General features: G+C 32.7%; 2 protein-coding genes across 2 annotated transcripts in view; one reads left to right on the forward strand and one right to left on the reverse strand.

The window, feature by feature from the left end:
- LOC106870186 (autophagy-related protein 2 homolog B) overlaps positions 1-18,267 on the forward strand; it is a 161,036-nt gene that overhangs the window by 45,084 nt on the left and 97,685 nt on the right. Inside the window, exons 8-12 of the mRNA XM_014916188.2 lie at positions 1,454-1,633; positions 2,850-2,972; positions 5,411-5,464; positions 6,092-6,350; positions 7,716-7,902. Coding sequence (XP_014771674.1) covers positions 1,454-1,633; positions 2,850-2,972; positions 5,411-5,464; positions 6,092-6,350; positions 7,716-7,902 — 803 coding nt within the window. The remainder of the gene's footprint in view (positions 1-1,453; positions 1,634-2,849; positions 2,973-5,410; positions 5,465-6,091; positions 6,351-7,715; positions 7,903-18,267) is intronic.
- On the reverse strand, positions 9,171-15,620 carry LOC106870187 (toll-like receptor 4). Its single transcript, XM_014916191.2, has 2 exons — positions 15,466-15,620; positions 9,171-12,765 (listed from the first exon to the last, which is right to left on the reverse strand). Exon 2 carries the CDS (start codon positions 12,739-12,741, stop codon positions 10,195-10,197), a length of 2,547 nt encoding a protein of 848 aa, XP_014771677.1. The 5' UTR covers positions 12,742-12,765; positions 15,466-15,620; the 3' UTR covers positions 9,171-10,194.

Below are 18,267 nucleotides of genomic sequence, written 5' to 3' on the forward strand. Positions count from 1 at the left end.
ATATATATATATATATATATATATATATATATATCTTTACTTCTACTTTATCTGGGAGTTTATCCATCTACATCTGAACTATTATGAGCTTTTCACATTCTGGACTCTTCCTGACTTATTAGTTATGTATATTTGCATTTCTCTTCTATATGTTATATAAGTATAAATCTGTTGTTAACTAATTTGATTCCAGTTGACTGCTTGTTTATGCCTTTATTTTATTTTGTTTGGTTTGGCAAAAATAGAAAGATAGAATAAATACCAGGCTTAAAAAAATAAAAATAAGTACCGGAATCAATTCATTCAACTAGAAATTCTACAAGGTGATGCTCCAGAATGGCTGCAGTCTAATGACTGAAACAAGTAAAAAATGATATATATGTATGTACATATCTTTTAAATTTGTTTATGGTAGTGTTTTGAATATGCAATAAAGCTCCTATTCCATTATGCCAGCCACTGTCTAATGATGCTGACTAGTGAGCCAGTTTTTGGAGGTTGCATCAAATTATACCAATATAATGTAGGATAAATATAATAATAATAACAGTAATCCTAGGATGACCTTCATTCTGGTAAAAAGAGAAAAACGTCCCTCTGTGGTTCATCCACTAATGTTATATCGTCTGAAGAAATGAATCAATAATGATGATCAACTGGTTGCCTACAGATACTATGGACTACACTGTAATCATCCCAGGAATATGGACTGTGATCTTAAAAGTCATGTGATTTGTGGAAACACATGCAGTAATGCATTAAATGTTTATAAATTCCATCCTAGGATTATTGTTATTATTATTATTATATATATATATGTATGTATGTATGTATGTATGTACATACGTACACGGACTGTAGTATGTTAGTAACATATCAACAAAAACTAAGTATGTTTAATTATTTAGCTGTTTCTCTTTCAGTTTTATTCTGAATTGTTTTGATATGTTAGTAAACTGCAAACAATCTTGACTGAGGTGATTTTATGGGCACATTTATAAACTGTAATGAACATTTAATGTATTATCATTTTTATTAAAAAAACTGTAACAATATTATAGTGGTTTAAACTTTTCATGACACAGCAATTTATATTGACAATAGATATAATTTATGCCACCCTGAATATTGTCACAAAAAATTCATTTATTTCTCATAATTTTTAGAATTGAAAATCTATAAAAAGAGTGCGCATTAATATATGAATAAATATAGTATCTACAGGTTGGAAACAGATTTTTGAGTTGACATGCAAAGTAAACATTAAAGACATTAAAAGAGTATTTTGATTGTAACTCATCTTTGCTTTTTGTATCTGTTGAGCACTCTGTTTGAAAACTGTAATTATAGTTTTATTAATGAAATAAAAACACATTTTTGTGAAGCTACTGTACCACATTAAAGAAATATTTAGTTTTCAACTTCAATTGTACTTGGGTTTTTTAATGTCCAGCTTCATCAGAATATAGTCCCAGTCGTCTTTCTGCTACTACAAATAAACCAATGAAACAAACAGATTATTTACGTGTGGAACACCAGCTCCAAAACCATCTTCTCTCCAACCGTTTGATGCCTCATCTGACCAATATGTCAGATGCTCCTGAAGAAGTACTCATAAGCTCCCATGGGCCAGGTAAATTTATTTTAATTAAAATTTCAGATATCAACAGCTGTTTAGTTAGACATTTTAATTGTTATTATTATTATATATATCCCACCATGAAAATCTTTGTGAATGAAAATGACCTAAAAGATTATAGTTTGTGCTAGGTCAGGTGTTGTTCATTTATAGTAACTTGGTGGCATTTCTATACAAAATGAAAATAACAAACATTTTATTTACCTTCATATGATTTTCTAATTGGAAATGAGGTTTTAATGTTTACCTTTCTTAGGCACACATTAAATCTTTTAAAGATTTTTCTTCCTATTTCTTTTACTATAATATCTCCATGAGAGAGAGTAGCCCCAATCAGCTCCACTTTTGCAACCCTACAACATGAATATAGCTTGTAGAATACTTGAAATTCATATATGATTCCCTTATACTAGCAATGCTATGTTGGGTTTATGTTGCATGTTCTCCTGACATATTGTATTTTATAATGTTGGGTGGAATGTAGAAGCATGGGCATCTTTTATCTTATTAATACTCCATCCATTTTCATATGTTGAAAGGTTTTCATTGGGGTTTATTATGATTTGCTTCATTGAAGATAGATCAATAGGATATTGTCGTGAGGAGAATTTAGCTTGTACTTTATATAATTGTAATCATATTTAGTTTCCATATTTGTTGGTATGATTAAATATTGTGGTAGTTGTATAAAATGGAATGTTCTTCTATACCCCTAGTGGAAGAGCTAACTTTTTTTTCCTTAGTGTTAACCTAAGCAGTTGGATGATTACTTAATGCAATTTAGTTTTGTGTCATACTGAGTTTGAATTCATAACTATTGAATAACCTTAGATTATTGCCTGATAGGACTTTCCCCTCATTCTGCTTCATGATTCCACTCAACACAAATTTTTAAATCCATACCAAAACAGACCTTACCAGTGCTGGTGCCATGTAAAAAGCACTCAGTCCATTCTGTAAGGTCATTGGTGTTAGGAAGGGCATCCAGCTGTATAAACCATGCCCAAACAGACAGTGAAGCCTGGTGCAGTCTTCTGGCTTGCCAACTCCTGTCAAACCGTCCAACCTATGCCAACATGAAAGACAGATGTTAAATGCTGATGATGATGATGATACATGAACACAGTTTGTATGTTTTAGTGTTATGTTGTGTTTGCTATTGCATGTTATTTTCATGATGCCAATTTATATTACATTTGATGTTTTTCAGATGACTTTGTTTCTGGAGATGAAATGTATTATTCCTTGAAAGCAAGTAATAAAAGTGCCACAATTGGTTCTGACATGGAGTCTTCATTTAGTAGTAATACGAGTGAAAAGTCAACATCCACAGGTTAAGCCTATTCTTATTTTTCCATGCATAGATAATTTATACAGGTAGTTTTTATAATTATCACTTAGGGATGAAATTCCATTACAATTTTTTTTCTATAATTTACAGTGATCTCTGATAACTAAATATAATTTACAGAAGAAACAGTCAAATGTATTGATTGAGTTTAGACCTGGTATTTATTTCACTGCATCTCAAAGGATACAGATTAAATTTGATTGTTGTGATTTGACTTTTCTGTTTAAATCATTTCCTTCTTTCTTATCACGACTTATAAATCCTCCTGATATATACAATATATATGACTTGTAGAAAAAGCTTGAATTACATTAAAATGCGGATATCAAGTTGATCCAGGTTGCCTCTATGTTGGCCCATGGCATGTTGGCAGAGTGTGGAGTACTGTTTTTTTGTCGTCATATTGTCTCAAATGTTCATTTAGTCATTCCGCAATGCTCCTTGATGTCTCCCCTATGTGTGTCATGTTCATGTCTTTAGAAGCACCTTCTATGCTTCTTTTGCTGTAAACTACATTTCTAGTTCTATAATTAATGTCAGGGCTAATCCTACACATCATGCAGTTATCATTGGTGCGTATGGTATTCTCAAAGGGGTACATTCTACAAAGTTGTGATCTGACAGAGTTCCCTGGCTTTTCAACAATCTTAATGTTGAGTTTAGTCTCCTTCAGAGCTTTCCAAAATCTATGGGCTAGTTCTCCATAGGCTGTGGCCTCTACAAACATCACTCCTTGATATTTGTCAGTTTTATACCACGTTTTCACCCTGTTTGCTTTGTCACAAGTTCTTTGTATCCTATTCCAGTCTTTGTTTCTACATCTAGGGCAGATACCACTGGTATCATTACATATAATGTTCTCTAACTTCTTTCTAGCACCCCTGTATACTCGAACCCTATCTTTCTGATCATATCCAGAGAATTGCATGCGGTGCATGAAGTTCTGTACATGTTTCTTCGTTTCATAAGGTTCGCATAGTGGGGACACGTTGTTCATTATCCTAACTAAGTCTGCTATCAGTATGTTAATTTTCATGTTGTGTAACAAAGCTGTGTTCTTGTGAACAACATATTTAGAAGCTATGAGTTTCATGTAATAGGAGTGGAGGAGCTGCACTCTGTTGTTCACAGTCTCTAACCAAAGTTCAGTATCAAGTACAGGGAGTCTATTGTTGGGGTGCTTAGTGGGGTAATCTATAGTTACCTTGATACTTTGGTGGATGGAGTTAGCTGCTTGCTGGATGCTCTCCATTATGCTTCTCTCAGTTTCTACATTACCATTACTAGAGTTGGTCTTAACTATGATATTAATGTCATCTGCATACCTACTGTAGAGTAGAAGAGTTGTGACTGTTCTTCTAAGGATTGCTTAAGTTTTATATTATATATTTCTTCTTTCTGGGATTTTATTCTGAATATTTATAGTTGTATTATATATGAAAGAAATATAATTTCTTTGTATGTTATTTCTGCTTTTGCTTATCTGGTTTGTTTATTGTTAATTATAATATTTATCTCAAAGTAATTCAAATACAGTTATAATTTATTTGACCAACCAGTTTATAATTTCACCATTATCATCTAAGCTTTTAATCCTTTAGCATTCAAATTATTCTATCAAATGTAATGGCTATTTATACGCATTGTTTTAAATTGATCATGCATTGTCTCATAGCTCCAAGATTTCGATAATCTAATTGTTTATTTTAAGAATGACATTGTAGGGTAGATATGAGAGACCAGATCTGGTTGGTTTGAACATTAAGAAGTTAAAATATTTGGGCTGGATATGGCCAGTTTAAATGCTAAAAGGTTAATGTTCTTTTTGCCCAATCAGACATGATCTGAATGTATCTGCCATGACATCATAGGGCCACTCATTTCAGTTTTTTGTCTTTGCATGAGTGAAGCCCAGCTTCCTGTGATTTCATCTCATTGCTTTGTCACATGCCTTTCTTAGTATTCTTCTCTGCTGCAGCTGCCTTACACTCACATCACACAGCACTCATTGTTTATTCACATCACATATCTCTACCATTGCTGTCATCTCACATTATACAACAGCTAACACCTTTAATGCCCATCTACTCTCTCAACTCACAAGTACTCTGCCTCCTATGAAGGTGAACAATGTACATTGAATGGATTATGTTTGCGTCCTTTTTCTCCAGTTCTGATATCCTTCACAATATTTCATTACTACCCTGAAGCATCAGGCTTGTACATTCTTCTAAAAGACCACTGATGAAGTCACAGAAGTGTGATGAAAGAACTCTGGCTGCAATAGGATTAATGTAATGTAATGTAATATAAAGCTGAAGCAAATTAACACTAAATATATAGTGTGTGTGTTTTTATTGGCTAAACTGGCAACATGACCATTCCCAAATCCAACAACAGGATTATATTTTGTTTTATAGTTTCTAATGCAAGCACTGGAAGACCTCGGTCAGGTTACAATCAAAATATAAAAGGTAAGTTTTTTTTTATATTTTTGATTTCTCTAACAGTCATTTGTATGGATTTTCATTCAGTTGGTAGCATGGGAAGGCTAATTTTTCTATTCTAAAACCAGATATCTTCCATAATCCCTCAACTATGAGATTATTAAGAATCCTGAGCAGGTTGTGAGACAAATAGAATTATATTAAAATTGTAATTTTTCATCTTTCAGTATTTACACCTACACTTCTTCAGTTTTGATTGGTTTGATGAAGAGCTAGGTCATTGTTATTGTTGTTCCCCTCTGTTATGGACCAATGATCTATAGTAAACAGGTGGGAGCTGAGAACTATCTCTGAAGGACACCTACCTGCTTGCTAAATTCCTCACCAAACTCATTGTTGCTAATGTTCTCTTTGCTCATGGCACTCCTGCACACATGGGTTTCATGGCTCTCATAAGCCTGTCATCTAATTTCCTTAATCACCAGACTACAAAGTGAGGTACTCTTTCAAAGATTTTCTTCAAATCAACAAATTTTGGATATAGTGGCCTGTTGTTAATAAGAAGTTTTCCTGTAGTTGTGTTGATTTTCTTTAACAACTTCTGTATCAGAAAATTCAAAAAATTTTTTAATGAATTTTTTTTATTTTTGTCAGATCCAACACAAAAGCTTCTGGATGATCCTTCTGTAGAACTGTCCAAGTTCCGTATCAAGTTGAGCTCTTTAACCATGACAATTTTACATGAAAATCCAGCTGTTAGCCCTGGAGCCACCAACGAACCATTTGATAAATTTACAAGTCTATCAACTAACTTCTTTAGCAAAATTCGGACAGTTCTTGGAGACACATTTCACAATAATATGAAAGATATCCGCAGTAAAATCTCTATTGCTTGTCCATATGATCACCTGGGGTATGTCAATTCACTGTCTATCTCATATAATTTCAGTTCCTCTTGTATAAATATAATTAGGCTCTAATTAACCCTTCAGCATTTAAACCAGCCATATCTGGTGCAAATATTCTATTTGTTTTATGTTCAAACTGGCCAGATGTAACCTCTCATACTTACCTACAATGTCATTCTCAATATAAATAGCTACATCATCAAAATCTTGAGGCTATGAATAATGCATGATAAATTCAAAATGATGCAAATACGTAAGCATTACATTTGACTGAATAATGTGAATGCTAAAGGGTTATTGAGCTATTTTGACATATAATGCTTGAAGTGTTAAATGTATACTTGAGGTAAAACAGTGTTTATTGCTGTTCTTCTTTAACTGTGAAAACACAAATAATGAAACATTTTTTAAAACATGTAATGTGTGAGATAAGTTACTATTACTGCTTTCAGTTATTGGATTGGTCATCCTGGGACAACACATTTGAAAATTTTTGACTTTTTAAATGATCATATTGACCCCAATATTACTTATTTCAGTCTGGCAGTTGTTTTATAGAGCTCTATGTACTGAACTGTTAAGTTACAGAACACAACATAAACAACATCCTTGTTTTCTTTTAAACAAGTGGGAACGCACACAAACACACACACACACACACACACACACACACACACAAATATACAGCCAGCCCTTTTAAGCAAGTATGACTTGGTAAAATGGACCATGCTTTCTCTAACTGTTTTAGGTACCCATATAGTTATGGGCAAATGTAAACACCTTGGCCCCCTCACTCTTTACCCCATAGAACATGTAGGATATAACAGCTGAAGAAAGAGAGGGCTGCAGTAGCACCCTCTTTTCAGTTGATCAGACTGAAGTAACAGGAAATGAACTGTCTTGCTTAAGGACACAACATGCTACCCAGTTCTGGAATTGAACCCATGACCTTATAGTAAGCTGAAAACCCCAACCACTGCACACGAGCACACAAGCACACGAGCACGCTTGCAGACGCACACACACACACACACAGATGAAATAGAAATAGTAGTGGCCATTAAGAAAAATAAACAATAAAATTCCTACAGCTGTTAACTTCATTGAGTTAAATATTTTATTGACACAAATCTTTTAGCTTGATTGAATAATATAACTATCAATAAATTCAACATAGAACCACAGCAGAGTCATCACATTCCAATGACTGAAACCAGTAAATAAAAGTGTACTAAGGTTTTTGTCTAGCAATAAAATCACATTCAAATAAATATAATTAAATGATTTAGAATAGTTTTAAAAAGAAGTGTTTAAAAATATACTTTGTGAATGCTTTTGAATAAAAATTACCTTTTTTCTTCCATCCTTAGTTTGATATGTCGATCTATAGTCCTTGACTCTAGTCAGAAGTCATCAAGTAACCACCACAGCATGGCTTTAGACTGTTCCATTGTATTGATGGATGTTGTGGAATGTTTGTTTGATCGAGGGAATAGTACAGCTTCTTTGCACGGCTTTACTTTACCTATTGATCACAAATTACCTGAATATTGTGAGGTAAGACTTGACATCTTTTGCTTAGCATTTCTAAGATAATTCATGTTTCATCACAGGAAGTTTACCTAAAAGTTTTCTCGTGTATCAGGCATCAAAATATTAAAGGACACTTGTAAAGCAACATCTTTATGATATTGAGATGGCTATCACATTAGAGCATGGATCTAAAAGTCAAATATCTGGACCTTGCTATCACCACTGTATTCAACCTTTGGCAAAGACGCAATATCTAGAATGTCTCAGCACATTAGACCATCAGCAGTTTCTTTTGTATTTCAGTTGACCAATTGAAAATAGAAATATACATCATCATCATCATCGTCGTTTAACGTCCGCTTTCCATGCTAGCATGGGTTGGACGATTTGGCTGAGGACTGGTAGACCAGGAGGCGACACCAGGCTCCAATTTATGTATACTGTCTATATTAGTCTTACTGGTGTCCTCATCTTGATTATTACTTTCACTATGTTTCAGCTGTTGTACACTCCAGCCTTTTTTAATGTCTTGTGTTACACTCAGTAGTATCAGAATTTCAAACCTAACCCATTATTTGATCTACAGGGCTACATCATCATCATCATCATCATCATCACCATTTAATGCCCACTCTCCATGCTGGCATGGGTTAAATGGTTTGACTGGATCTGATAAGCCAGAGAGTTGCACCAGGTTCCAGTCTGATTTGGCATGGTTTCTATGGCTGGATGCCCTTCTTAATGCCAACCACTCCGGGAGTGTAAATGGCACCCGTAGTCATGGTCATTGCCAATGTCATGTAATTGGCACCTGTGCTGGTGGCATGTAAAAGCACCAACTTTACCTTTCATCCTACAGTGCATGGGTGCTATTTACACTGTTCTCATTCTGCTATCTGCATTTTGTGACATATTTAGCTTCAGTTAACTTATGTGAATTACCTTAGTGTTTTGCGTGGGATTGAATTGAGAACCTTTAGATGACCACACTACATTAACCAATGTCTTTATCTACTCTGCAGTGCATTCACCTTGGGTTTTCTGAGTTTAATCCCAAGCAAGACACTTAGGTAATTCACATAATACAACTGAAGCAGTTCCAATCATTTGAAATTATGCAGTTCCAATCATTTGAAATTATAAACAGTTCATAACTACGACTGGCATTCAGTATTACTTAAAATGGAAGCAGAGAAAAACAAAACACAACAAAGTCTATATTTTTCAATATATTTCTCCTTTTTATTCATTCATTAACATAAATATGCTTTAAAACATTTGTTTTAATTGTTAGTCTTTATTATCAATTTTTCTGTGTTTATTTTCTCTTTTTTTGTTTTCATAAAATAATTTAGTAAATATAATTGAAAATAGTTTCTTTTTATATTTTATATTTCTTTAATTCCAGCAAATTCTACATTATGAACTGTAATTTATTAAACAATTTATTTACATGAAGGGTAAAATCTGGAACCTAAGGAAATGGGTGATGTTTTATGTTGGCAAGTATTAGTCAATGAGAAAGTTCCTCAAGAATTCAGCATGTTCAATTGTCCTTTTTTTGAAGTGATTTTAAGAAGATTAGGGCAATGCTGTGACTTTGGTTACATGCTTGTAAATGAAGAAGTGTGCAAACCTGATTATGTGGTTAAGAAGCTCTCTCCAAAATCACATGGTTATGGGTTCTGTCCCAATGTGTGACTCGTGCGAAAATATCTTGTGTCGTAGTCTCCAGTAGCAAAATATCTTCTGTCATAGTCTTTAGTTAGTAGATTTCAGTAGACCGATATTATGCAGAAGTTCATCTTGTGTGCTTGTATGTATGTAGATATATCTGTGTGTGTTTATATATTTTAGTGATAGGATGTAAACATCAGCAAGAAAACAAAAAATGCTGCTCTCTGGATAAGTCCCTTGTTGATATTCTGGACTGAATTATACATAGTTCCTTGTCACCAGTGAGAGTGACAAAGACATATCTGTGCTATTTACATGCAGTAAGCCAGAGATTGTCTCCATTGGAAACCTGGGCCAACAGTCCTATTATTCATTATGGTATGAAATAAATTGCAAATTAGTTAGTGAATAAGGAGAGCAGTAGCGTGAAACGTTCACCTTCCACAGCAATCGAACTTAGTAAACTGTTATTAGAAGCTCTCCTGTCGATACAAAGCAATTCAACATTTTATGATTTTATATTCTACCATTAATGGTAGAATATTTCCAATTGATATAAAATATATTTCACAATTGAGTTGTCTTTTGCAATAGCAAAATTTCTATGAGAAAAAAAAAACATTGTACAGAATTCTATATTTATGTTACTGTAGTTTCAGCATAATGTAGGGGTGTATTATAATAGAAAGGTTCATTTATATTAGCACCGTTATTATGAAACGATGGTGGATAAGGTAGAGGTCTCTTTACCTGATTTGGTATTTGCCTGTTATACTGGAAATTATCTACACATGAATCTTGTAAAGATGTCCTTTTTTCAACATAATTTCGTGTTTCTTCAACATTTGCATATTGACTTGGAGAGTTTTCTGTTTTGATAGCTTCATAGGTATTCTCAGGTCTAAAATTCCCCGTATCCAGATATTGATAGCTTCTTGTAGAAAGCTGTCGATCTGGCTGAAGTTGGCCATGAGATATTACAGTAACAGCTGGTATTTTAGTTTCATTTGGTGTCCTATTTTCATGGTGTCTACCTGTTTGTGTTAAATTGACTTGTGTTCTTACTGAATTTGTAGGTTCTTCATATATGTGTTTCTTATTGTTTTTATGTCTTCTGTATAATACATAGCATAAAATAAGAAGGATTAAAAGTGCAACAAATACACCAATTCCAAGTCCTATCTCTAATGTATTTTTGTTGCTAGTACTTGGGCTGTCCTCTTTTTTTTTTTGGTGTAAAGTGTCACAGGCATCAATTAAATTGCTCTTAACAATCACATTAACAATGATACAAATATGTAAAATTGATTCACTGTTTGAATAACGAAATACTTGAGATTGTCTTAATTTGTGTATTGGTTGTGATTGAATTTTCCATTCTTGATTGGGAAGTATTTCCTTAATTTGTAAAGTGAAATCCTTTACCCAGAATAGATCTGATATATTCCATGATATTCTAACAACATTTGATAGCTGTCTTTCAAGCTTAAGTGAAATCAGTGGTCTTCTAAAAGATTTTGGAGTTGTAATTGAACTTGTTTCTAGTTTAGTTTCAGTATATCTATTAGCATTATTCAACATTTCCTTTGTTAAAATTACTTTATGTATCGTGTATCTTGCTCTAAAGTCCTGACAGTTTGTTTTACTGCTATCACAAGTCAAATTTGTATTTACAATCAGTTCCTTTCCATTGATGGTTAGGCACTTCCAGAAACTAACTGGTACAGTGTTATTATTAGATTTCTTGATATATTCATTCAACTGAATTTGAAGCCAACGAAGAGAACAATTACACACCAGTTTATTATTGTTGAGGTCTATATTGAAATATTCCTTTTCTGGCCAGGTGAAATTATTAAAAACACATTCATCCACAACTTGGAGCTGGTTGTTACTGAGTTTAATAGACTCTAAAGTGTTTTGTAGACCTTGAAATGCACCTTCCTCTAAAGTCTCTATTTTGTTGTCATTTAGCTTTATGACTTTTAGCTTTGAGTTCTTTTCAAATGCAAATGCAGCAATTACTGCTAGATTACATTTGGAAAGATCCAAGATTTCTAAATGTGGTAATGTTTGAATTGCTGTCCAAAGATCTTTATTATTAAAACTATTGCCTTTTAATGATAACTTTTTCAATGTTCCACTGGTATTTTCTAACCATTTTATTTCCATAGTTCCTTTTAGATTTTGATTATCCAAATATAAAATTTCTAAGAGAGGCACTTCAGTCATTGTGGTGGCTTCAATGATCAATTGATTTCTATTTAAAAATAGTTCTCTAAGATTATTTAAACCATTTAAATATGTTTTTCGCAATTTGGTAAGTTGGTTATTTCTCACAGACAAGGTGTTTAGTGTATTCATATTTTGAAATATGTCACCTGATAGACTTTTAATTCTATTGTTATCTAACTTGAGGGTTTCAAGTTTTGAAAGGTTTTTAAAATGTTTCAGATGATCATGTGTGATTTTGTTTGAACTTAAGTCTAAATGTTGCAGCTTCTTTTTTACATTTTCTAAATTTCCCATTGTTATGTCTGTGATTGCATTATTACTCACATCAAGATACTGTATGTTGAGCAGATGCTCGAAAGCTTCTGGATGTAGCATTTTTGCCAGCTTATTATTTTTTATAGTAAGATGAGTTAAATTCTGGAAATGTGCAAATGTATTTATGTTGATATCACAAATTTTATTATTTATTAAAGAGAGTTTTGTCAATTTAGTTAGCTTGTTAGAAGTAAAATTGTTTAAATTTTGGTTCATATAGAAATTTTCAATTTCAAGAGTTTCAAGGTTGTACAGGTTTTGAAGGGCTGTAAAATCAACTAGTTCTGTTGTATCTGTTGTTGATAGCTCTAAGCTTTTCATGAAATCTTCTTGTCCACCAAATGCATTTTTGTCAATTACTGTTAATGGATTGTCATATATTGATAAGTGTTTAATTTGAGTACCATTGAAAACATTCTCCTGTAGAGAGTGTAGATTTGTTCTGGTAAGATATAACATATACGTGCCATTGAGCTGTTCAAAGTTTAAGCGTTTGTTATGTAAATCAATGTATTCACAGATAATTTTGAAGTTATTGATATTACAAGCATGTTTGATGTTAATTATTTCATTGAGAGCTAAAGCAGCTACCTGGAATTGTAATATCCAAATTATATGCAGTTGGTTGAATTTCATTTTGGAATGTTTGTCTTCTGATAACTGTAAAAAAAATACATATTTTTAAAGATAGAATCTTACTGAATTCATTGTTAGCAAACATCTTATTTAAATTAGAAGCATTATTATCTTGATTATAATCAGTACATATAATTATTGTATATATTTTCTATGTTGACAGTCTTGGCTAGATGAAGTAAAAGAGTAAATGAATTATCTTTAAAAAGAATAAGAAGAGTACCCTGTTTTCCTTTACAGTTTCTCAATTAATTTACTACAGATGAAGACTCTAAGGCCTTGGAAGTATGTGGCACGAATCCTTATAGAATAGTCTAATGTGATTAGCGCCAGCCAGGTAGAAGAGATAAATAAAATATTGGTATGTTAGCAGGTGATATTATGTATCAATCAAAGTTATGAAATCACTCAAGCTAGTGTTTTATATAACCTCACTACATTGTGACTTGCCTGTAAATAGTGAAGGCTAAAAGAATAAGATCCAGAACAGAGTTCTTAAGTAGTTTAACTCACAGTTTGTCTTCTTTTGGCATCTCTTTTTTACCAAAGGAAATCTGCCGTATATTCCCAAGAATTTAGTGTAATTAGGTACTTGGAACAAGATATCTTGCCCAGAAATACAACAAAGCATGTTCTATGAATTTGAACTCATGACACATAAACTGAGTGAATACAGTTCACTACCTTGTCCACTTAACCATTTGACCTCTCAACATTACAATAATTTACAATTATCAGTTCTAATATATAAGAAATTACTAAGCATATTTGGTTGCGAATAAGTTTGTATCAAATGATGCTATTATTTTAAACAAACTTTGTTGTATTTTTTCTTCTGATTAGCAACATTAGCAGATGATAGGAATTAATCATACAGAATTAATGAGCAATAACAGTGTCTAGTCTTGCAATAATAATATCTAGTCATCAGCATGATGACTAATTTCTAAATGCTCAACAATGTTGTTGACCTCTAAATGATGACCTTATTTAGGATCTTATGCATAGAGGTGTCTGTGCCTGCATATCCATTTGAATGTATGTGAGCGTAAACATGTTATGTATATAAGTGTGTGTTTGTGTATGTTTGTATGCATACAACATACCCTTGGACAATACATTAGACTTATATTAATATTGTTTATAAAACTGTAAATACTAGTGCAAAATAGTCATTATCGTAGCACACCAAATTCTCTAAATGAGGAACTATAATAGATATGTGTTGTAGTTATTTTGAAGTTTAACTTCAGATCAGCACTGGTTCAGTAGAGCCATTCTTTTGTTTTTCTTTTTCCTCTTTTAACTTACCCTTCATTTTATAAGATGGTACTATGTAATATTAGAGGGCACTTGGCTGCTATTTTATATCTTGTCAAGTGACCAAATGGTCTCTGCTTTGTTGACTTGAATAATGTGTGTTTCTGCACATACTAAGCATTGAAAAACACAAACATGTAGGCCACTTCATTTAAATATGGATAATAATTCCATATTGATGTTGTTGCAATAACTGCAGTGGATTCTTTGTGTTTCTTAGGTTCGATTCTAACCTAATGTAATTCAATGTATCGTAAATCTGTTTAAAACCAAGGAATTGCTTTATAAGGTAACCAAGTTTGAATTGAGTTTCAACTAAGATTTTCACAACTTCTTAGACTCCTGGAATGCCAGGAATAGTATAATGGTAAACTAAATATATAGTATTTTTTTCATCTTATTTCTGTATTCAAATTTCACTACTATTAACTTTAGCGTTCACATTATTAGTGTTTGTAAAATAACAGTAATATACTGGAGATGATCTGTTTAGTCAACTGCAACATTTTTGTTATAAATGTTGGCCATGGTGCCATATAAAATAACTTTTAACATTTATATAACGTGGTATATAGTCTTATAGTATTGTGTGCTTGTATTTCAGTTTCTATATTATCATATTTAAAAGAAATAAAAATTACAATTTGAACAAAACTTTACATATATATGTATATATAGTGGTTTGAATTTTTAAATTAGAATTTGTTATGTGTATTGTAAATCTATAGCAAGTAACCTAGTTTTGATCACAAGTTGTTTTCATTTCCCTTTTCTCTCTCCCATGGAAATCTCAGCTTTTGTTTTGTTAACGTAATAAGCCAATATATTTCAGCAGTTTCAGAAGACAAATAAAGAATGCATTGAATTCATTTTTGGGTAGTGCTTGTTGTTCAACAACCATATCATGGTTCCTTTGTGTGTCTGCTATGAAGTTTGTTATTAGATATATTTGACATCTTTTAATTTTGTTCTTAAAAATTTATTCATTTGATCATTAAACTTCCACTTATTGAATATTTCCAAATCTTAATGTCATAGATTCATATGTAAATATATTGGAAAACAGTCTTCATTTAAATCAGTTTATTTTATTCATTAATGAAACTTGATAACTGAGAATATTTTGTGTTTGTTATGTATATAATCACTCACTTGGAAAAATAATAAGTCTGACCTGTGATAAACATTTAAATTCGAAAATAAACATAACCTAAATACATGATAAAATTGCAAGTAGGCTCCTTAATGAATGGAAACAAGGTTGAAAGGGAAATAGCATTAATAATAGTCACTTTGTATACATGTCATCTGAACAAATAACTTTGAAGTAAACACCTGTCTTGATCTAAACTAAAGCTAGCTACAGGTGAAAAACTACATTGTAAAAATAAGACCTTACTTTACCTTCTTGTCAATCTTAAAGTATAATTTATTTGTAATTTAACAATGTTTCCATTTCTATTGCAATAGTGATCATCATCCATTGTTGTAATTCATATAAATGACAAGTGGAGATTTCCTTGTACTGTAGAGGAGTATCATTAATAATTGTCTCGGCTACTTAAAATATAGTAGTAGACCAACTACCTTCTACGGTGAGGAAATAACTCTGTTGTCCTTTTATGGCAATCTAGGGTGGGCTTTGCAGGACAGGTAAGCTGACATAAGAAACCATTGTCAGTTGTTACCAGTCAGTTTCATCAGAATGACAAGTGCTTAGGTGTCACAAATACCAACCTTTACCTGAAATATTTTTTGTTCATTGTTCATTGATTAAATAAAGTATATAATGAACATAGTAATAATAAATTTTCTCGAATCTTTGAGAACAAAGCCTTCCTGATGTTTACAACGAATGATCGTAAATTTATTCATACTAATATAGTCAAAGGATACATTGTGATTTACATCACTAGTGTAACAGGGCACTCTGGGTGTAAAATGGAACATAAAAAAACAAAACTTTCATTAGTTATAAAGAAAATATGCTGAAAGCTGATCTGCTGGGTGAAACAAGATGTAGGGCAGATAAGTTGGTAGCAATTGGAGAGTTTGATATTATTTTAAAATTTTATTTTAAGAAGGGACAGTGCCCATAACCTAAACTGGGAAAGTTGATGTACTTGGTATTCATTTTGAATTTCCACAATTTGATGTATGTACAGAAAATGAGCTGGGTGCTTCAAAGGGTTTATAGTTCAAGTAAAGGTTTGAGTGAAATGATTAGAATTGTGTTTTGTGGTGAGACACAGTAGGAATGATCAAAGAGAGGCAAATGTATCCAACTTTGTTGGGGCACATGTACAGATTGGTTATTTAAAGCAAGCAAAAACCATTTGTAGTTATGCAGAAGGGACCACTATTATGTTGGTTAGAGGATGTTTCTTAATGACAGTTTACTAATCAGCCAGATGGTTTTTTTTTGTGGGGGTATGGTCTAGAATATTTGAGTGTATTTAGCAGCTATACCATTCCAACCATGTGAGCTGGCCTGAAGCACATTTGTGGTCAGAACATTCCAGTCTGATCACAGTGTCTTTGTTTGTTTTTTCTTTTTTTTTTTGGTATTGTTTATATAAGAGTATATTATCTTTCTTGAATATTTAAAGATAGTAAGACAGGGAGCTGAGAAATTTGGCTGCTATTTCAAGCAGGACAAGCATTAGTGTAGAAACACCCTTGTTGGTTTGAGTCTATGTGTTTGACCTCTACACAATGTATGATATGTGATTATGTAAAATCTGCTGTTTTGTTTTGCTTTGTTTTCTTGCGAAGAGATTGGGGTTAGGCATGATTCACCTATTCCATGCTAGACTTAATATAATTTTTTGCAGGCTAGTGTTGTTTCTTTATGTTCATCAAATGTGATGCCTAGGAATACTAAGTATGTTTGTGCATTGTCCTGCTTTCTGAACTATGTAGTTTACACGTGAATGTTGTCCAAGTATGGTAAGCAATTCCTGGTGTTTATATTTCTTTTTGTGTTATGTGAATATGTGTGAATGATCTTTGCTCTTAATGGTGAAAAGGAAGATGGGGAATTTAGTAAATGTTGTTATTAATCTATTGTAAGACATGAAGGAGTAGTTTGAAAGAGTCTGTTACTAATACAAGATGGTCCAAATAACCACATAGGGTATTCCTCACTGACTTGGCTCATTTCACTTTTAGTTAATTGAACTGGTGGCCATAAATGACAAGAATCATTGTCACTATTTAAACAAAGATTTCATCTTCTACTCTCATTTCTCTCTCAGAACGTGAGCTTTCTCCCCTAACCCCTTCTATTCCTTCAGTGATGATTAAAGCATCTTCAAAAGCAGCATTTGTCATTTATCGAGGATGTGTATTGCAAATGTTGCAGTGGATGTTGTGTGTCCAGGATAATTATTTTATGCTCTAAGTAACAAGACTTTCATTAATACACCCAGGTTGCAAGGAACAATTCCGGCACTATTTAATGGACTGAATAAAGTTGTCATTATTTACTGTGTGGTATATACCATAACTGTAAATATATAACTGTCCAAGTGTCCTCTTAATCATTATTATCATCATAATCTTTTTGTAAAGTTCTATGTTGGCATCAGTTAAATGAGTCCTTATGGTAGACATAATTTTATGAATGACTTTAGGAACTTTTTTTTATTATTAGCATTACAATTTCCTGTCAGGCTGCTTCTAATTCTTTCATCATATATACACTATTTGTAACTTCTATTAGCACTTTACTGTTTCATCCAATACATCTCTGTATCTAAGCTCGAAAATCAACACAATACAATGTTTTCATTTTTAATGGAAAGTCTACATATAAACATGGACAGTCAAATAGAAATTTTAATATATAAAGACTATTATATGCAGTTCTATATCTGGGTTTCCTGCACTGATGCTGTTTTTCTGGTAAGACAGCTGCAGGAGAAATACCTAGCCAAAGATAGATCTCTGTACCTGGCTTTCGTTGACATGGAGAAAGCCTTTGACAGGGTCTCCCGATCCCTTATCTGGTGGTCAATGAGGAAACTAGGGATAGATGAATGGTTAGTGAGAGCTGTGCGAGCCATGTACAGGGACACTGTCAGTAAGGTGAGGGTTGGCAACGAGTACAGTGAAGAATTCCGGGTAGAGGTAGGGGTCCACCAAGGTTCAGTCTTAAGCCCCCTTTTATTTATCATAGTCCTCCAGGCAATAACAGAGGAATTC

Source organism: Octopus bimaculoides, chromosome 3 (assembly GCF_001194135.2).
Source record: "Octopus bimaculoides isolate UCB-OBI-ISO-001 chromosome 3, ASM119413v2, whole genome shotgun sequence".
NCBI lineage: Eukaryota > Metazoa > Mollusca > Cephalopoda > Octopoda > Octopodidae > Octopus > Octopus bimaculoides.

Coding starts and splice junctions, on each gene's coding strand:
- LOC106870187 (XM_014916191.2), bottom strand. CDS start 12,741: ATGAAATTCAACCAACTGCATATAATTTGGATATTACAATTCCAGGTA.